This window comes from Myotis daubentonii, chromosome 18 (assembly GCF_963259705.1).
Source record: "Myotis daubentonii chromosome 18, mMyoDau2.1, whole genome shotgun sequence".
Taxonomy (NCBI): domain Eukaryota; kingdom Metazoa; phylum Chordata; class Mammalia; order Chiroptera; family Vespertilionidae; genus Myotis; species Myotis daubentonii.
In genome coordinates, this window is record NC_081857.1 from 30,288,369 (window position 1) to 30,308,875 (window position 20,507).

At 45.2% G+C, this 20,507-nt stretch overlaps 2 protein-coding genes and 1 non-coding gene across 7 annotated transcripts; 1 reads left to right on the forward strand and 2 right to left on the reverse strand.

Annotated features, from left to right (window-relative positions):
* Positions 1-9,306, forward strand: FCGR1A (Fc gamma receptor Ia). 2 transcript variants are annotated; one of them, XM_059673782.1, is made up of 6 exons: positions 1-112; positions 746-766; positions 1,520-1,774; positions 6,585-6,827; positions 7,848-8,132; positions 8,889-9,306. In XM_059673782.1, exons 1-6 carry the CDS (start codon positions 82-84, stop codon positions 9,068-9,070), a joined length of 1,017 nt encoding a protein of 338 aa, XP_059529765.1. In that variant the 5' UTR covers positions 1-81; the 3' UTR covers positions 9,071-9,306. The 2 variants fall into 2 exon arrangements, with proteins under 2 accessions (XP_059529765.1, XP_059529766.1); XM_059673783.1 differs by lacking the exon at positions 6,585-6,827.
* LOC132221467 (U2 spliceosomal RNA) lies at positions 3,458-3,648 on the reverse strand. The gene has a single exon (XR_009450009.1). It is a non-coding gene; the product is annotated as a U2 spliceosomal RNA (small nuclear RNA).
* On the reverse strand, positions 8,595-19,801 carry LOC132220572 (histone H2B type 2-F-like). 4 transcript variants are annotated; one of them, XR_009449816.1, is made up of 3 exons: positions 11,022-11,812; positions 10,475-10,590; positions 8,595-8,935 (listed from the first exon to the last, which is right to left on the reverse strand). XR_009449816.1 is itself a non-coding variant. In XM_059673784.1 (3 exons), the coding sequence occupies exons 1-2, from the start codon at positions 19,647-19,649 to the stop codon at positions 12,533-12,535; spliced, it is 477 nt and encodes a 158-aa protein (XP_059529767.1). In that variant the 5' UTR covers positions 19,650-19,801; the 3' UTR covers positions 8,595-8,935; positions 12,487-12,532. The 4 variants fall into 4 exon arrangements, 1 of the variants encoding a protein (XP_059529767.1); XM_059673784.1 differs by lacking the exons at positions 10,475-10,590; positions 11,022-11,812 and adding exons at positions 12,487-12,632; positions 19,273-19,801; XR_009449815.1 differs by lacking the exon at positions 10,475-10,590 and having other exon boundaries at positions 11,022-11,813.
* Positions 19,802-20,507: the final 706 nt, after the last annotated feature.

Genomic DNA, 20,507 nt, shown 5'->3' on the forward strand with positions numbered 1-20,507 from the left:
GTGGCTCAAGATCGCTCAGCAGAGTCTTTTCAGTGTCTTACATGTTACAGTTTTCACTGCTCCCACCACCTTGGGGATAACATGTGGCTCTTAACAGCTCTGCTCCTTTGGGGTAAGTTGGGCATAGAGAGGGTAACTAGAAGGGTACAGGCACTGGCTAAGGGAACTTGGGATTTATGTTAAAATAAACTTTTATTGATTTCAGAGAGGAAGGGAGAGGGAGAGAGATAGAAACCTCAATGATGAGAGAGAATCATTGATTGGCTGCCCCCACAGGGGATTGAGTCCGCAACCCAGGCATGTGCCCTTGACCAGAATCGAACCTGCGACTCATTAGTCTGCAGGCCGGCATTCTACCCACTGACCCAAACCACTAGGGCGGGACTTGGGATTTTTTTTTTTTTTTAACTTTCTTTAGTATCTCAGCTAGAACTCATGAATATGGAGACGGCTATGGCTGTGCTTCCATGGTTTATTGGTGTTCATTATAACCAAAGGATGGGAAGAGAGACTCTGGGGTAACATTAAGCCTGGCAGCATCATTTCAGAATAAAGCCCCATCAATAACCACCTGTTGACTCTTCAGTACCATTGGTACCTGATTTTGGGAAAGGAAGTAGAGAGAAACTAAAGAAACCTAAGCTGGCCCCTTAGAGTTTTTATTAATTCTGTCTCTCTAATTCTCCCTTCCTTGCCATCTTCCGCTGGTGAGCTGATGATATCTCTATTGTTTGGTCTCTTACAGTTCCAGCTTGTGGGCAAACACGTGAGTAATGTCTAACTTAACTTCTCTTCCTCTGGCACATTTCTGCTTCCAAAAGATAGGTTTCATTATCCTAAAGAAGAGAGTATGGAGAGAGGATAGAAAGGAGAAAGATTTATAAATTATATGAAGTCCCCAACATTCAGAGTATGATTTTGATAAAATCCTGGTTTGTAAAGTTTCTCACTAAGATTTTCTAAGTGAGCCCTGACCTCTGGACTAAGTGCCTAAACAGCAGGAAATGGCCAAAATTGCAAACATACAGAAGTAGTTCTGCTGGGTTTTGCAGTATTCCCCAAACTAGTCCCTTTTATGAGAAAGCGAAGGTGTTTTTTTTCTTCTCAGAGAGAATCAGGCAGGCACTAAGAGGCTTTGAAGTGGGGAGTTTGAAACTTATTTCCAATATAGATGCTAATTAAGGCTTGAAATGAACCCTCAGAGACAATATAGCAAATCGGCTCCAATTGAGTTGCAACCAGTTTAAAACCCTGTTTTACTGTTTACCAACAGTGATCACTAAATTGGTCATTTAATTCTCAGGAACCCAAATCAGCAACACCCAGGTTTAATAACGACAGATCCCTCTGCAGTTAGGTCTGGACATTCTTAATGGCTCGCTTTTGTAGGGTTTCACTTGCCTGTTTTACAATCTAATCTAAATATACATTGTTTTCCTTGCGCGAGCCAGAAAACCTCGCCCAGTGTTCAGAGCCTTTCCTTTCACTCCATTTGTTTGCGATTTTGTTCCCTCCACAGACACTGCAAAGTCCATGATCACTTTGCAGCCCCCGTGGGTCAGTGTATTCCCAGGGGAAAGTGTAACCTTACGGTGTGAGGCATCCCACCTGCCTCGGGACAATGGTACATGGTGGTTTCTCAACGGCACAGCCATTGAGACCCTGACTGCCAGCTACGTCATCGCTGCTGCCGGCGACAATGATAACGGTGAATACAGGTGCCAGAGAGGCCTCTCAGCGCCAAGTGACCCGGTGCACCTGGAAGTCCGCAGAGGTACGTAGGGCATGGAGCAGGAGCGCTGGAAATTACGTCTTCCTTTGTGTGTTCTCCTTTTGGGATGTCAGGGGTGTGTGTGTGTGTGTGTGTGTGTGTGTGTGTGTGATTGGGTTGGTTTATCTGAATATGAGTCTCAGCTCTATGAGCCTATCAGGTGCAATAAAGTCAAGATAATGAAAAGATCACCTTAGAGTTCGTTACCTGTGTCCCCAAAGCACCCCAACCGGGGCAGGTGTGAGTAGGGTATCTAGAGTAAAACTCACCCTATGATTTTATCATTCAAAATTATCTAGTTTTCTTGAAAAAATGTTATACCTGCCCATAGCAAATGATACCAATTTGGAGAAATGTACAAGGACGAACAATAAAGTCTCCCTTCCACCCCAAACTCCTAGTCCTGCAGTCAACTTCCACAGAAACAAAATTGTTAATAATATAAACTTAAAAGAAAGTGGTTGGTAGAATGTTCTATAGACTATTCTACACCTTACTTTTATTGCTTAAAATACTGTGAAGGTCTGTTTATATTAAGACATCTACCTCATACTTTTCAATGTCTGCCACAAGGCTGTGCTATAATTGATTGAACCATTTTCCCTAAACTTCTAGTGTGTTTCCATTCTTTGCTTTTACAAGCAATGCTGCGGTAAACATCTTTATACAGATCATCTGGACATGGAATTACTGAGAGACTTTAATCATTATTATTATTATTATTTTTTTTTTTACTGCTTGATGAATAGAAGCAGATAAAACCCTACCTTCCGCTTTAAATCTGTAAGAAGTTTCTACTTGTCAAGAGATGGAGACTGCAATACTCCAGAGGGCAAAATGTTTCATTACTCAGTATAAACCGTTCAAATGGGTTATTTAGTTATTCAAAAGCATTAAGCTAAAACTTCTGTGTGATTGATAACCAAAAGCGAACCCATGCTGGTGGCAGAATTAGATTTCTGTGGACTGGTCTGCTTTTGGAGGAAATGTGGTTTAGCTAAGGAAATGTTGAGAATGTCAGAGGAAAAGCTCACTGTTTCTCAAGTCTCTTCGGACTCTAGGAATCGGTTCCTATGCTGGAGAGGCGAGGGGAGCTGGCAGCTGCTTAAACAAGAGACTTCGAGTAGTTCCAGCAGAAGCAGAAGTGCTTCTTAGTTTAGGTGACAAAAAACGAACTAGGGCTGAGTAGAGGTCATTTTCTTTGCCTCTCAAATCCCCAGTGGATTCCAGGAACTGCTGTAGATGGGGCCTGCTTAGCCAGCAGGAGCACCGCGCAGGAAGCTGGCACTCAGTCTGTGGCTTTCCCCTGAAAGGCAAAGAGTATGAGAGGCCCCCGTTCAGCAATGGCTGTTAGACCATGATTATGAATTGGAGCCCAATTAACCCCAAAGAGTTTTCCTGGGCAGGTATTTTACATTTTTATATGATATTTTAATGTGAATTTTAATATACAGTAAACCTTAGTGAATACCTTAGTGTATACCTTAGTGAATTTTCACAAAGTAAACTGCACCCAGATAAGTGTTTTCAGAATCACAGAAACTCCCTCTAGTTCATTTCTAGTCACTACTCCCAAACTGACTTCTAACACCATAGGTTTTCACCTGTTTTTGTCTGTTTTTGAACTTCATAGAAATGGGTATAGTATGTATTCTTTGTGTGTGGCTTCTTCTCCTCCTACTTTTTTGTGTGTGCATTGTTCCCAGAGGTACTGCAATACCGGGATGATGTGTGGAGTGGACGGTTCAAGCTCCTATACCATCTCCCTATCCCCAAAATACATTTCATATAATGTCCTCAGATAGAGGACATATCACGTATTAAACCGATAAGAACAGATACTACACTTGATCTTAGCCAAAAGGCCGAGAAGTGATGTGTCTGGCTTCTTTTACTCACGTTGATTGTAAGATTCATAAATGTTGTAAAGTTGCAGTTTGTTCTCATTATTGTATAATATTCCACATTTACCCATTTTATTCATGGACTTGGGTTGTTTCTAGTGTGGACCTCTTACAAATACTGTTAATGTGGACATTTTTTTGTACATTCTTTTGGTGCACATGTATACACATATTTGTTGGGATGTGCCTAGGAGTGGAATTGCTGGGTCACAGAATATGCAGCCTTACTTTACCAAGGTAGTTAGGCCACATCACACTCCCAGGGTGAGAGTTGTGGTTGTTCCTCAAGAGTAGGTGTTTTCTGTATTTTTCACTGGAGCCGTTCTGGTACATGTGCAGTGGTATCACACTATGATTTCAATGTGCATTTCCCTGATGACTAATGATATTGAGCATTTTCCACATGTTTATTATTTATTTGGGTATCTTCTTTTATAAAGTATTTGTCTAGTTTTTTTTTTTCCCCAATTAAAGAAAATGATGGTTGCCTGCCTTTTCCTTATTGACTTGTGGGAGCTCTTTATATATTCTGGCTATGAGCCCTTTTTCAAGTGTAACAAATAACTTCCACTCTGTGGCCTGCCTTTTTGCTATGTTATCATGTTGTTTCCTGTTGCAATGAGCAAAGGTTTTAAATTTTACTACAGTACAACGCATCAAGTTTTTTTGGTTGATGTTCTCTATACCTTATTTAAAAATGTTTGCCACAGTCAGCAATGGAAGATTTAATTGCAGTTATATTAGCTCTCAGTCACTTCCATTAAATCTGTGTGTGCTGAGACCAAGAGAATACAGCTGGTTCGTGGCCCCAAGTCCTAATTCTGTGGTTTAAAATGAGCGTTCCCATCCTACTGCAAAGTGATAAAAACAGGAAGAAGGCGTTTTTTATTTTTTTAAATATATATATTTTTTATTGAGTTCAGAGAGGAAGGAAGAGGGAGATAGAAACATCAATGATGAGAGAGAATCATTGATGGGCTGCCTCCTGCATGCTCCACACTGGGGGTCAAACCTACAACCAGGGCTTGTGCCATGACTGGGAATTTAACTGTGACCTACTGGTTCACAGGTCAGCCTCAACCACTGAGCCATGCGGGTCAGGTGAGAGAAGGGTTTTTGAATAGAAATGTCTGCTAAAAGCTGCATCCCCCAATTTTTAATATGTAATAGCCTTGTTATCTTTTAAGGCTAAATATTTTAAATTTCATTTATAACTTTCTTTCTTTGATTCATGATTTATTTCAAAGTGTGTTTGGAGGGTGTTTTTGTTATTGATTTCTACTTTTATGGTATTTTGGTCAGAATTTGTGTTAAATATATCAGTTCCCTGGTATTTGTTGAAAATCGCTTTGTAGCCTGATATGTGCTCAACTTGTATAACTGATGCACGTGTATTTGGGAAGTATGTGCATTTTCTCTAAGGTACAGCATTCTGTGTAAATCTATGAAATTAAGTCTACTGATTTCATTCAAATCTTTTATATCATCACTAGTATTTTGTATCTTAGACAGTTCCTGGTGGAGGTTAAAATTCCCCACTGTTTGTGAATGTATAAAGCAAAGGTGCCTGTGTTTGGGTAGGGCAGTCTTTGAGCACCTCTTGGTTGAGAACAGGAATAGGGAGAAAAGAGTATTCATTATGTTTGGAAGCAACTTATGACAGCATCCGAGACTGAAAATCATGCTACACGTAGCACTGAATGCCTGTCTTCCGTTCTTGGATGAGTTCTAGAGGAGGGGCAAGCACTACCGTCTCTTCTCCACTTTTGTCCTTTAAGAACCTCATTCTCACTTAGCCAAACCCACTGCCCAGGGAAGGAAAAAGTAAAGGAGGCATTTCTGGTTATGTGTAGAGGTATCCATCAAAAGTGAGCCCCCCCCCCCCCCCCAGGCTCCCGCCAACCCTCCCCGCCCCCCCAAAAAGAAAAAAAAGTGAGGGCCCATTTGACTTGGAGCTTGTTTTTATCAGCTATATCACTGATCTGCACATATGAGAATATTTCTATCAATTTAGAAGCATAAATACATCTGGATGTGTTTGCCATTTTGTGAGTTTGGTCTTAGCATGTATGATCCCATTAACGAATCAGTGAGGAATTAGTGTGTATCTGTTTTCTGTTGCTATATAACAAAACACTTAGCTTAAAACACTATACATTAATGATCTTCCCATTGGAGAGGAGTCTCTGTATATCCTAGCTAGGTGTTCTCCTGAGGCACCATTGGGTGTTGACTGGGCTGTGGGCCGTCCTGCAGTTCTTCCAAGCTCACATGGTCATTGGCAGAATGGAGTTCCTTGTGGTTATAAGACTGAAGTCCCTGCCCCCACCCCCATTTTTTTTTTTTTTTGAGGGAGGGAGATAGACGATAGATAGATATCTGAAGGCCCGCCTTTTTGCTGGCTGTCAGCTGGAGCCGCCCTGCCATATGCCTCTCATAGGCCTTCTCACAACATGCCAGCTTACTTCAAGGCCAGCAGGAGACTCTCTTTGTCCACACAGCCGAGATGGAGTCTTAGATAATTTAACATCATCATGGGAGTGACAACCCATAACCTTTGTCATATTCTGGTTCTGGAAACAAGTTATAGGTTCCACCCACTCTCGAGGGGATTATATAAGGGTGTGACTTGTTGGGGCCATCTTAGAACACTGCCTACCACGTAGGATAAACTGTTTCTGTCCCAACCAACTTCTAAGATCTGAAAAGGGGAGATAGCAGGGGCTGTGTACAGGGCTGCAGGTAAAGATTACTTTTCTTCCCAGCAAAGCTGAAGATATTTGAGGAATAGGAGACAGGCTTCTGATTCAGCAGGGCTGTAGGTTGGAATGTTCAAGGAGAAAAAGCAAGCTCTAGCTTCCTTGTACCTCTGTCACTGTACATGTACATGTTGGCTCCACATTTTCCAGATTGGCTACTACTCCAGGTCTCTAGCAGAGTCGTCGTTGAAGGAAAACCTCTGGCCTTGAGGTGTCATGGATGGAATAATAAGAAGGTGTACAATGTGCTTTTCTACCACAATAGCAAGACCTTTCAGTTTTCTTATCATTCTGAATTCACCATTCCGAAAACCAACCTGAGTCACAATGGCATCTATCACTGCACGGGAAACAGGCACTTCACATCAGCAGGAGTATCTATCACTGTGAAAGGTATGGTATCTGAATAATCACAGATCGATAGTTTTAAGGACCAGTGAAACCATCATCAATCATCCCTGTAATTTGCAGGTAAAGAAACTGAGCTCCAGGGAGGTAAACTGCCTTACCTAGAGGCCACAAGACGACCAGTGGCTGGGTGGGGACCAGAACTGAGGTTCCCTGGGTCCCAGGCCATTGCTCTTTCCAGCATGCCATGGTGCCGCTTTAATAATCCCAGGAGCTAATGTCAAGGCCAGGGCATAGTGAGGAACCATTTCATCAATTTTATTTTAGCTGTAAGGAATAGAGACTCACTCAAGGTAGGTAGGGAGTTATTAGAAAATCACCCATGGAATCTCATAAAAGCTCCATAAGAAACAGAGGCCAGGAAGACATTGGGACTTAGTTATATGTTCCATCTCTCTCTCAGGGAAAACGGCCTCTCTGGTTCCACTCCTTTCTGAACCTCTGCTAACTAATTAGCTTCCTGTTCCAGTTACCTGTGGCCTTTGTTGTGACTCTTTAATGGCCTTTCATCTCAGTACTCATAACCACTGTCTGAGAAAAAAAAAAAAAGGGCAAGAAATTATTGTCCTCCGTGGTCGGCAAACCACGGCTCGCAAGCCACATGCGGCTCTTTGGCCCCTTCAGTGTGGCCACGAAGTTTCAATCGCACTGTACGTGCGCACCCGCACGTGGTATTTTGTGGAAGAGCCACACTCAAGGGGTCGCAGTTTGCCGACCACTGGTCTACACGATCATTTGAGACACTGAACTGGCTAGTGTGTGGGTGTGTCCACAATAAGTCACAGTCAGGGAGGCATGAATCATGTGGAGGATTTTCCCCGGTAGGGTGTGAGCAAGCTGGTCGCTATATCTATGCGGAAACCCCAAAAATGCCTCTCTGCTGGAAGTGGGGAAAATTATGTTTGATGGATGCACTCTCCAGGGACTGGTTCCCAAAGGAGGGGGTGTATCTTCTGCAAAAAGAACCTTGAGTCCGAGTCAGGTAACTGTCAACGTTTTCTTTAGAGCTATTTCCAGCCCCCGTGCTGAGAGCATCGTCTTCATCCCCCCTCCTAGAGGGGGATTCAGTCAGCCTGAGCTGTGAGACAAGGGTGCTCCCACACAGCCCTCTGGTGCAGCTCTACTTCTCCTTCTACATGGCGAATAAGACCTTGGTGGACAGGACCACGTCTTCTGACTACCAGATACTAACTGCGAACAGAGAAGATGCCGGGTCCTACTGGTGTGAGGCTGCCACAGAAGATGGAAATGTCATCAAGCACAGCCCTGAGTTGGAACTTCAAGTGCTTGGTGAGTGAGAACGATGGGAACTGACAGGCACAAAAGATGCTTCCTTTTCTCCTATGGGACTGAGGTCTGTTTCAGGGGATTCATGGCCCGGACAGGACAAACCTATGAACAGGCCTTTCCACCCTTGATTCAAAACTTCACTATTCTCCTTATAAACATCATTGCAACCCCTCCCCTCCCCTCTCCTTCCCTTCCTGTTTATTTCCTTCTTTCTTTTCTCTCCTATATTTTCTCTTTCTTTCTCTCTCTGCCTCCCTTTTCTCTCCCTCTCTTTCCCAGACAATCGAATCAGCAATATATAGAGTCCCTCCTATTGTCACAGGTTTTGGAATACAGTTCTTACTTGAAGGAACTCACTTGATAGGTTGGCGGCTGGGGATTTCGTGGATTGCACACGAATTCCCAAATGTCTGTATCTTCTGAGGTGAAGGGATTGTGAGCTCCAGAAGAAAAACTCCTTGGGGGGAAAATGTTTATCTTCAATCCAAATTCATTTCAAGTATTATATAGAAATAGCCGTTGTCTCTGTCCACTGACAGGGCCCTGGCAGTTCAGGTCTTATGAGGAGCCTGCCCCTTGTCCCTATGCCATGTAGCCCAGCTGGAGCCACCTCCAGCTCCTTCCTGCCCCTGAAATGATCAGTGTCTCCACTGGGGACAGGCATAGCAGGTCTCAGCCAGCCTTGTCTTCCACATAACTCAGTCAGATCCCTCTGGTTTCTGAATGGCATTTCTTCTTTGTCATTTTCTTTTACAGGCCTCCTCCAGTCACCAACTTCTGTCTGGTTTCATGGTCTGTTCTATCTGTTAATGGGAATAATATTTTTGGTGAACACTGTTTTGTGTGTGATAATACATAAGAACCTGCAAAGGAACAAAACGTGGATTTTAGAAATTCCTTTGGACTACGATCATGGGAAGAAGGTAACTTATCGTTGAGAAGATAGACATTTGGAAGAAGAGCTGAAACAGCGGGAACAAGAACAGCTGCAAGAAAGGGCATTCCAGAAGCTCCAGGAGCAGCAGCAGCAGCTCAGCGGGTGCCCATAAACCAAGGCAGTCCCTACCTCTTCCTCTTTGTGTGACCATTGGGCACAACCTCCAAAAGTGAAAAGACACTAGAACTGTGAGTCCCATGGCACCTAACTCTTAAATAAAGCAAATAAATGAGCTGACATCAATGATGATAAACTCGGAAATTTTATAATCGGATGATTTGATGTGAGACCTCCTCTAAAGCAATCTTTCAAAACTAGAAGTCAAGTCTAACCCAATTATCCTATTAAGTATTTTGAGCAATATTCCTGGGGACAGGGTGAAAAGGTAAGTCTTTTGCACATGTACAAGAGATTAAGCCAGAAAGAGACAAAATGAGAGAGAGAGAGAGAGAGAGAGAGAGAGAGAGAGAGAGAGAGAGAGGGGATATGAGGGATACAAGCAGGAATAGTAGACCACAAAGGAAACATAACTTGCAAATGACTTCTGAGACACTGTGGAAATGAGAACTCACATCTCTGTGGGGCTCAGGATGGCTACTTGATACCTTTTCTTCTTTAGCGCGCCAGCAGGAAGGTGTCCATGCATCTTACAGGGATATGAGGGAGTAACCCATGAGAAATGGGCGCATTATTTTTGCCTTTTCATTTGAGGCTTTCTCATAACCTCCAAATCCAGAGATAACCAGGGTTCTTGCTTGTCTGTCCTCATTCCCTGCGCTGTGGAAAAGCAGAATGGAACGGCTGCTTTTCCTAATAAATTAAATGCAGAGCTCCAAGCTTGGCCCTGCAAGGAGAAGCTTCAAGTAGGAAGGGCCAGTGACATCAAGTCCCAATTCTTACCCCCAGATTTACTTTATCTTCCTGATTTCCTGGATGAGTACGAACTGGCTTCAAGATACACTGCTCTGACCATGGCCAGTGTGGCTCAGTTGGTCGGAGTGTCATCCTGGGCACGGGACGGTCGCTAGTTTGATTCTCTGTCAGAGCCCACACCTAGCTGGCTGGTTCAATCTCCGGGCGCGAGGCAACCGATCTCACACTGATGTTTCTCTCAAGCCTCTGCCCTCTCCCGTCCTCTCTCTAAAATTAAGATATGCTGCTCTCTCACTTGGGCTCTAGTTTTGGATACAAGATGTTTCCCTGCTACTCCACAGCACAGCTGAGAGAAAACTGAAATATGTGACTACGACTTAACTAAAGCTCAGAAAAACACACACACAGAAGGGTATAAACAAACCTAGCAACATAATTCTAAATTATTTGGTTGAAAAAAATGTAGCCTATCAGCCAAACAAGGACACATTCCTGCCTTGCCCCTGGTCTGGCTCCACCGGACAAGGCTCACCTCCAACACCCACCACCTGGCAGCACCTTCGAGCAGCTTGGGACGGGAAGTGGATGGAAGAGCAGCTGGGTCCCCTGCTTCCCTCACCTGTGGACGAGAATGTCCTCTCCCCTTCACTTTCAGAAGAAAAGTACGAGAATTATCATCTCCATCGAAGCCCAACGACTCCGACATTTTTATTAAAGGATATGGTCATATATGATAGCTGAGGTTTCACTGATTGCACGGAAGATTTTGTCTTGTGGACCAGAGAAACAGAAATGAGAACTGCTGGAAAGAGGCCTGCAGACGCTCTGCAGGGACCGTGTGCAGAAGACCAGCCCGAGGAACTGGGAAGTGGCGCCGGAAGTGACAGTCACACGGAGGCAGCGCGCCGCACCCTCACGGGGAGGAGAATTCCAGGGAAAGGGCCCTAGACCTGCTGATGCCGCAGCTTCTAGGGCGTTGGCGGGGCATCAGCAGGGCGGGCAGAGGAAAGCAAAAAAGGAAAGTGCGTGTCCGAGGCCCCCGGTACCGAAAAGAGCACCCCCCGGTGAGCGGGCCCCACCTCTCGCCGTGGGCGCCGGTGTGAGACGCTGGCTCCGCAGCGGGAGGAAGGAAGCATCGCCGGAAGCCAAAGGCAACGGCTGCAGCCTCGGGGCCGCGGAGTTGAAACACCCTCCCGAGGCCAGGGCGGGAGGTGGGTGGGAAGGGCGGAGGCGGACCGGGGGATAGAAACGGGGTAGGGCCGACCCGCCTCCTCACCGACCCGGCGGCAGCGCCACCCCGCGGCCGCCTGTAGAGGTTGCAGCCTCGGCCGCCGCCTCGCGCGCGGGGGCTGCTGGGAGGCAGGGAGCGCGCGGGATGAGCGCTCCGCCCGCCCCGACTCCGCGGAACCCCGGCCTGGCGATCGCAGGAAGGGAAGGGGCGCGGGCCCTCGGACCGGGCCCGGGGAGTGACCCGAGAAAGAGGCGGCAGGGAGAGAGCGAGATGGCGGTCAAGTACAGGAAGGGCGGCCTTCCTGCTGTTCTTCCGCCCTCGGAGCCGGGAAGGGACTCGGCTGCCGGAAGCTGCCGGCCCCCGTGCAGGGAGCCTCCAGGCTCTGCAAGGTCTGTTCCGAAATGCATCGGGGAACCCCGGGCCTGCACCCTCAGGGGCCCCAGGCCCATTTTATCCCGACGACAGGAGGTCCCAGGACTGAGAACAGGATCCTGGAGGGGACTGACTGATGCAACTAGGAGGGAGGAGGGTGGGTTTGGGTTTGGGGGAAGGAGGTGAGTTCTTCCTTAGCTGACAGATTTAGCAGGGCTTGCCAGGGCTTGCCAGGGTCTGTTGGACCTACCACGGCTTCATTGGAGAGGCTCTTGGGTCCCCTCCCTAGGGCCCCCTCCCCAGGGTGCCCAGGCCCAAGTACCACACCTCAGAGTAGACCGTTATGGAGAACAGGCAACTGGTTAGGAGGGCGGGTCAGGGGAGTGTGAGGGGTGGGAGGAGGATTTGTTTCCCATGTTCCAGGCCCCCTAGGGAGAGCCCTAAAACTCATTCCATGACCACCGGTGCTTCTGCAAGAGTCCATTGGGTTCTTAGCCCCAGGAGGAATCTCCAAAGTGGGATTCCTAAGAGAAGACCCTAAGAGAACTGTATATTAAGCTTTGGCAAGATGCTAAAAAAATAAAATAAAATGCTGGAAGCTGAAAATCTGGGCTGTCTTTTAGGTACAGACTTTGCTAATGCACATTAGCAGTAAAATGGGAGACAATAAAGTGTTTGCTGCGCTTCCTTTATTCCTTACTCCTTGCTTTGTTTCTAAATATGGGGTCAAAACCCCCAAAGGGTAAGTAAGCAGCTCATCTTCATGCCTTCCCCTTTCATCTCCATATCACACTAAGCACTTACTACTCTTTAACCCTTAGAGAGGATAGGAAATAAATTGTGGAGAGGGAGCATAGGCTAACGGGAGAGATTCCCAAACATGTTATGTGAGTTAATGGAGGTATAAAGTCTCTAAGAACCACTAGAAAGAATTGGCTCACACATTCTGGAGAAATACATTTCCCAAATGTATTCTCCGATAAAAATTTAGTTTTGAGGAAGCACTGACATGATCCCCAGGGAAACAGCAATCATCTGGAGTCTGGCTGTGACTTTGAGGCCCACTTCTGGAAGGGCAGAATAAAGCCTTGAAAAGAAGAAATAGGCATTTACAACAGGTTTGTATATTGTGACCTATAACATCTTTTATCATCTTGATCAATTTATATAATACTAGAGGCCCGGTGCACAAAAATTTGTGCACTCGGGGGGTGGGGGTGGGGGGGGGGTCCCTCAGCCCGGCCTGTGCCCTCTCGCAGTCTGGGACCCCTTGGGAGATAAGGACCTGCTGGCTTAGGCCTGCTCCCGGGTGGCAGAGGGTAGGCCCAATCCCTAGGTGGAGCCCCTGGTTGAGCTCAGAGCAGGGCCGATTGGGGAGTTGGGGCGCTGCCCCCTGTCATGCACAGAGCAGGGCGATTGGGAGGTTGTGATGCCACCCTCAGTCACGCTCAGGGTAGGGCCGATTGGGGGGTTGGGGCACCGCTCCCTGTCACGCTCAAGGCAGGGTCGATGGGGAGGTTGCGGTGCCACCCCCTGTCACGCACAGAGCAGGGCCTATCGGGGTTGGGGCACCACCACTCTCACACTCAGGGCAGGGCCGATGGGGAGGTTATGGCTCTACCCTGTCACACACAGAGCAGGGCCCATGGGGGGGTGGGTTTGGGGCGCTGCACCCTGTCACACACAGAGCTGCAGGGCGATCAGGGGGTTTGGGAGCTCCCCCCTATCAGGCACAGAGCAGGGCTGATCAGGGGGTTGGGGCGCCTTCCCCAGTCACGAACAGAGCAGGGCTGATAGGGAGGTTGTGGCCCCGCCCCCTGTCACACACAGAGCCACAGGGCGATCAGGGGGTTTGGGCGCTGCCCCCTGTCACGCTGATCCTGGTGCCGGGAGGCCTCTCGGCTCCGCTGATCCCGGTGCTGGGAGGCATATTACCCTTTTACTATATAGGGTAGAGGCCTGGTGCATGGGTGGGTGCCGGCTGGTTTGCCCTGAAGGGTGTCCTGGATTAGGATGGGGGTCCCCACTGGGGTGCCTGGCCAGCCTGTGTGAGGGGATGATGGCTGTTTGCAGCTGGACACACACCCTTCAGGGTGGGGGTCCCCACTGGGGTGCCTGGCCAGTCTGGGTGAGGGGCTGAGGGCTATTTTCAGGCTGGGGGTGACTGAAGCTCCCAACCGCTCCTTTTTTTCTTTTTTCTTTTCTTTTTTTATTCTGGGCCAGCTTTAGCTTTGAGGCTTGGCTCCAGCTCTTAGGCCTCCGCTTCTGAAAGTAGGTTTCTGGCCTTTGCTTACAATGTTGCGATCCTGCTGGCTGAAGCCAGGCGTGGACTAAAGTTTAGCTTCTATATTTGTTACAATGTTCAAACTGCAGGCTCAGAGGCAGGCGGGGAATGTTGGAGTCCTCCGTCACTGAAGCAAGCAAGCCTCATGTTAGTTTCAAGCTGCCTGGCTGCGGGTGGCCATCTTGGCTGTCAGTTAATTTGCATATCTTGCTGATTAGCCAATGGGAAGGGTAGCGGTCGTACGCCAATTACCATGTTTCTTTTTTATTAGTGTAGATAGTCTCTCCCCTTAAGGTCTGGTAAAACTATCTGGGTCTGCTTTTTAAAAAAAGTATTATTTAATCCTCACATGGGGACACGCTGAAAGAGAGAGAGAAGGAAACATCAAAGTGAGAGAGAAACATTGATTGGTTGCCTTTCGTAGGCACCCCAACTGGGGATCAAGCCTGCAGCCAGGTATGGGCCCTGACCAGGAATTGCTGGTTCAATTGGTGCATGGGAGGACACTCCAATGAGCCACTCGGGCCAGGATTAAGGGTAGATATTTGCCTATCTTTTCAGTTTCTCCTATAGTTATATTTTATTCAGACAGTCTATTTTCCTTACGTCAATTTGATCATTTGTATTTTAAATTAAATATTTTGTTTATATTTGCAAATATATCAAAATATACAGTTTCAGTATTTTCTATATCTAATGCTGCTGTAATGTTTCTCTTTCAGTACTCAATTAACCGAAGGATTAACCTTTTTTCTTTTTAAAGAACCAGATTTTGGTTTAATTGTTTAATTCTATTTTAGGAGCATGGGAAAGTATGATCTATTCCATTGATTTCTGCTTCTTTCTTAATTCATTTCTTCTACTTTCCTCAGGTTTTGTTGTTCCTTTATCAGCTTTTAAATTAAAAGCTTAATTCATTACTTTTAATAGTTCTATTTTCTCATAATTATATTTTAAAGCTATGATTTTCCTCTGATTTCTTCATATAGGTTTTAATATATAATGCTTTATTTCTAAAAAGTATTTAATTTTATTTTGATATCTTCTTTAACTCATGTTTCTCCCTGATAGTATAGGTCAAGGAGAACATTTTCAATTATTTCATTACATTATGATTAGTAAATATGTCTTGCATGGTTTCAGCTTTTTCAACACTTGTTGAACTTTCATTTTTCATTTCCCACATGGTCAGTTTCCACCTGTATTCCATGTGAATTTCAAAATAATGTTTTTTTTCTATTTTAAATATGGTTATGATTAATCTTGCTAATTACATTCTTCAAATCCTCTATATCCTCAACAATTTCAGTTGACTTGATCTAATAATCCCTGAGAAAGGTGTATCTATGTTAACAATCACCATTATGTTTGATTAAAAGTCTTTGTATGTACAATTCATGTGAGTATATGCATGTATATGTCTAAGTTAAGTGCAAACAATTTATGATTACTCCTTACTGGATTGCTGCTTTGGGGAATTTGAAATATCCTTCTTCTAGTGATTTTTATACATATACATATTTTTATGTATACTAAAACCTATGCTTTTCAAAGAACTTCTAGAGTAATAATATGTGTATTCTCTTTCTGAATATAATATAATGTAAATTTTACTAGTTTATTTCTCTTCATCCTCTCCGGGCAGAATCACTGGCTGGGCAGAATCTTTTCTTATTCTTGCTGGAGTATAACTCCAGAAATCCTTCCATAAGGGTTTTAAGTGCTACCTACACTTAGATGATAGTTTTATTGGATATAGAAATTTAGTTTCAAAATTATTTCCCCTAGATTTTAAAAAACATTGTTTCATTATCTCCTTATGTACAGTGTCCCCAAATGAGAAGTCTGATATAAATTTGATTCCTATTTCTAAGAATTTTCTCTGGGTGTTTTCTCCTTAACTCTTGTGTTCTGAAAATTATCATTATATCTGTGGTGAAAGTTGTTTTAATCCATCTTTATATGCTCAGCATTTAATGGGACTTTGCAGTCTGAGGATACTGGTATATTGTCGTACTTGATCCTACCACCCTCAGATCAATTTGGTTTGGGCTATCAGTCAACAAACTTTCACTGAGAAGCTTGTTTATCTCTTCTCCCCCTCCCCCCTTTTTAATGTTTTTATTGATTTTTGGAGAGAGAGAAGAGAGAAACATCAAGGTGAGAGCAAAACATGGATCTGCTGCCTCCTGCAGGAGCCCCGACCAGGGATGGAACCCGAAACCCAAAACAGGCAACCTTTTAGTGCATGGGACAACGCCCAACAGGCACTCGGATAGCCTTTGTGGAAGATCCCAAGTACAAAAGACAAAACAAAAACACCTCAAAAAACCCACACCACAAACACTAGAAAATTTTAAAACAATGAAAAAGAAGGTAAGGAACAGGCTGCACAGTTCACAAAGCTACACGATTATGAAATCATTGTGCAAGGAACAAAACCTTAAGAGAAAAAGAGAAAGACTTCCTTGTGAAGTAGAATGGATGGGAAGGCTTATAGAGTAAGATGTATTTTTTAATCCTCACCCAAGGATATGCTTTCCGGGAGAAACATCGATGGGTTGCCTACCCTATGCACCCGACCAGAGGATCAAACCCTCAACCTTTTGGTGTACACGCCAACCAACGGAGCCACCTGGCCATGGCCAGAGTGAGATTTCAGTAAGATTTCAAAGAACTAGCAGGTTGGCAGGGTTTGAATAGTCTAGAAAACAACTGAGAATACGATAACAGAAGAATGATATAACAAAAGCACAAAGGAAGAGAAATTTAGGATGTTATCAAGTATAACACTGGTGAAAATGAATAATTGAAGAAGTTTAAGTTTTGGCCAGATGGTAGATGGCCTTTATAGTTTCAGGACAAGGAATTGGGGTTTAATCCTAATGGATAATTAATGATAGCTTTTGATTAGGTGAGCAAATTGACAATGCTGTAACATTTCAGAAGACCTTGAGAAACAATTTCCCTATTCCTCAAGGACAAGGGAGCAGAGCCCCTGGACTTCAGGGTCCTAGCTGAGGAGACCAGATAGATTATTTGATAGCTTCACTGGGTAGAGGACAAACCTATAAAGCATGTGGCTTTATTGGGTAAAATGGGTTAAAGACAATTAGAAGCTAATTTCCTCACTTACTGAGTAAATTTCCTACCATGAAATGTGCTGTATATAACTTCTTTCACTGGAGATTTTAGATTCTCAGTGTAGTCATCTTGCCCTTGCTTCTTGTGGTCTGGTTCTGGCCCGGGAAAGATGACTCACTGAGAATGTGATTTATCAATGAAAAATATAATATTATGGCCCAATTTATACAAGTTTTAACTAGATATAAGTTTGAACTCCTTTAATAAAATGTTAGAATTCATTTAAAACAGAAAGTTATGTAAATTCCCCCAAATTGATCAAGAATGGCTTAATTTCAAAGCCTGATTCAAGTGAATTGGAAACAGATTTTCCTTTTGCCTCAAAGATATATTTTATTTGGTAAAACATCCACCAGCCTTTGTCATGATTAGTCTTGAATTATTTTTATGCAGGTTTTGAACCGAGAGGTCCTTAAAATCAACTGGTATACAGATGTAATAAGACAATAAAATACAGAACCTGGCTGGAGAACCAGCGTGGTTTGTGCAGGAGGCAGCCAATCAATGGTCCTTTCATCGTTGATGTTCTCACCCCTTCCCTTCCTTTCTGAAATAAAATGTTAAACACACACACACACACACACACACACACACACACACACACACAACACCTGGGAGCACTAAAAACCACCTCCCCAGGAAATTTAGGAACGTCACCTGGAAAGATCTCACCAAAGTGGTTCTTAGAAACCAGGAAAGTTTGTTGCAGAAAAGACAATTTTCCTGTGGGGGTGTCCAAGTCTGTTTACTGCTCAGCTTCCACTAAGAGCAATATTGGTTGGGTAGTGAGGAAAGGTTTGACGGAAATAAGGATTAAATAAATGCTCTGAAGGTTGTTTGGTCTGTGGTTTCTCTCACTACGCAGGAACGGCGACATTTTGGGCCAGGTGATTATTGGTTATGAGGCTGATCCCTGGCAACTAAATGCTAGCACCCACCAAATCAGTGGTTCTCCACCTTGGCTGCACATGAGAATCACCTGGGAATCTTTTTAAAATCCTGATTTCTGGGCCTCATCCTCTGGAAATTGTGTCTTTGTTAACTAATGTTGTGGCTTCACCCCATAACAAAGAAATTTCTGGAGGATGAGGCCCAGAAATGAGGATTCTAAAAAGATTCCCAGGTGACTCTAATGTGCAGCCAAGGTTGAGAACCACCTCAATAGATGCTAACAGTATCCCCCCCTCAAGTGCTGGCAAGCAATCTCTGGCTAATTGCCCAATGTCCCATGGAACGGGGGACAAAATGGCTGGTTGATGTTGGGGTCCAGCCCCAGCAGGTCCAGGGGTTACCCATAGGTGTGGAGTCGGCGAAGAATGAATGATATGGAGGCAGCGTTCAGTTGATCAGCATAGTTGGTTCTCCAGCCAGGTTGTGTTTTATTGTCTTATTACATCTGTATTTATACCAGCTGGTTTTAATCCTGTCAATTTCTATTCCAAAGGTTAGGGCGTTTCTGATCTCCATTCCAGGGAGTAAAGATATATAGCTTAAGCGTGAGTGTTCGTAAAGTGATTAACTACCCGCCTGGCACTTAGTTAAGGGGTTTTATTCCCTCCCTAACTTCAGGGAAAAATCCCTACCTGGGGAAACCACCTTTCTCGGAGAGGTGACCTTGGTTAGAACACACAGCGCCAAGAAAGGGAGCAAACATATAACAGTATGCCATATAATACGCCAGGTCCCTGGAAACTTATGCTGTGCAGGTGTTTCTTCCCTGCAGCGACTGTGTCAAGCAGCAAGGATGGACCGGCTTCTGGCAGGTTGAGTTACTAGACAGGAAAGTGGGAGATAGCCAAGTGTGGACTTACTTTGTACGCCAATAAACTAGAGAATATGGTTTTATTGGATAAAATGAACTAAAGACGATTAGTAGTAGCTAGAATAAAAACCAGTGGAGAGTAAATCTTCCTGTCCATACACGCTTGAGTAAGAGCCAGTAAGTTTATGTCAAAACACTTGGGGGGAAAAGGAAAAAATCCTACTCCGTGCCTGTGCACTTAAGCGCCCATTGAGAACCATGGAAATAGGGTCGGTAGAAGGTAAACCTGTTACCACGCAGGGTCCCGCCAGTTACAGGAGAGCCTCAGGAGGTTCGTGGTAACCTACAGCCCCAACCTAGCCCTGGGCCCCAATACACACGTGACCGTGGGCAACCCCCCCCCCTCGCTCCAGGCAACCAGAAGCTTACCGGCCTCGCAACAAGTGCTTACAGCTGCTTCTCCAACAACTGAAGTGGCTCTGAAAAGAGCCTTTGGGGTAAAGTGGTTGTTCTATCGCGTCTCCTGTGCGTTCTTACTTGGAGCTGGTGTACTTGGTGACGGCCTTGGTGCCTTCGGACACCGCGTGCTTGGCCAGCTCGCCGGGCAGCAGCAGGCGCACGGCCGTCTGGATCTCCCGGGACGTGATGGTGGAGCGCTTGTTGTAATGCGCCAGGCGCGACGCCTCGCCGGCGATGCGCTCGAAGATGTCGTTGACGAAGGAGTTCATGATGCCCATGGCCTTGGACGAGATGCCAGTGTCCGGATGAACTTGCTTCAGCACCTTGTACACGTACACGGAGTAGCTCTCCTTACGGCTGCGCTTGCGCTTCTTGCCATCTTTCTTCTGCACTTTGGTCACAGCCTTCTTGGAGCCCTTCTTGGGAGCAGGAGCAGACTTCGCTGGGTCCGGCATCTTCGGAAGGAGGAACCTCTCACGAATTGAACCAACCGCGATTACCAGCGACTTGGTTGTGAGCTACTTATAGGGCCGATATGCAAATGAGACTCGAACAGTACTGCGTTTTCATTGGTTAATTTCCAACAGTGACGTCATAGAGGCAGAGCCCTTGTGAGTAAGACGCTGCTCACGCTCTCTCAGTGGTCATTAGAACTAAAGCCTTGCGAGCCAATCAAAATGTCCTACTTCACCTAACCAGGAAATTGTATCAAGCTGTAGTTTCCAGTTTGGGATCTGTTTTGCTGTTGCTTTTCCCTTTTCTTGTAGTCGTGTGTGGAAGAGATTTGCAGCGCCAGCTGAATACAAGTTAAACTTTCTCTTATTTTTCCATCGTTTCGTCCTGTGCTTTGTGGAAATCGGTTTTTATTTTTGGAATAATACCTTAGCTCACATTAGAACTGCCCCCGCCCCCCCCGTATTCCCCAGACATTCCCATTCCGGTTTACGCCACCTGTGTTATGCAGTGAAAATACTGAATTAGAAATGGGATTTATGTAGTTTTCAAATACAAAGCAAGGAAAAGGGTTCCTAATTTTTTAAAGAAAACTTGCCTCTACTCCCGCCAGTCCTCGGGATCTTTCACATCTCAGGACTCGGCACAATGTCTCTTAACCCCCCACCTTTTTTTTTTTTGACGCGACAAAAGCGTGCATTTAATTCGATGCTTTGCAGATACATGACTACAGCTGTGTGCATGGCTTGTCTTTGGGATGGTCCCGGCTGTTTATTGTTAAAGAAGAAATTAAAATGGAGCCAACAAAATGCAATTAAGGAAAAACAACAACCTTGAGACACAGGGGCCCGACATGCTCT

Bases quoted from the DNA above. Each gene is read 5' to 3' on its own strand.
- FCGR1A (XM_059673782.1), top strand. From the start codon at position 82: ATGTGGCTCTTAACAGCTCTGCTCCTTTGGG. The intron at 767-1,519 runs GTGAGTAATGTC...TTCCCTCCACAG, and splicing joins TCCAGCTTGTGGGCAAACAC to ACACTGCAAAGTCCATGATC. The intron at 8,133-8,888 runs GTGAGTGAGAAC...TTTCTTTTACAG, and splicing joins GTTGGAACTTCAAGTGCTTG to GCCTCCTCCAGTCACCAACT.
- LOC132220572 (XM_059673784.1), bottom strand. From the start codon at position 19,649: ATGCCGGACCCAGCGAAGTCTGCTCCTGCTCCCAAGAAGGGCTCCAAG. The intron at 12,633-19,272 runs GTAAGAACGCAC...CTTCTTTTCAAG, and splicing joins ACCAAGTACACCAGCTCCAA to GCTTTATTCTGCCCTTCCAG.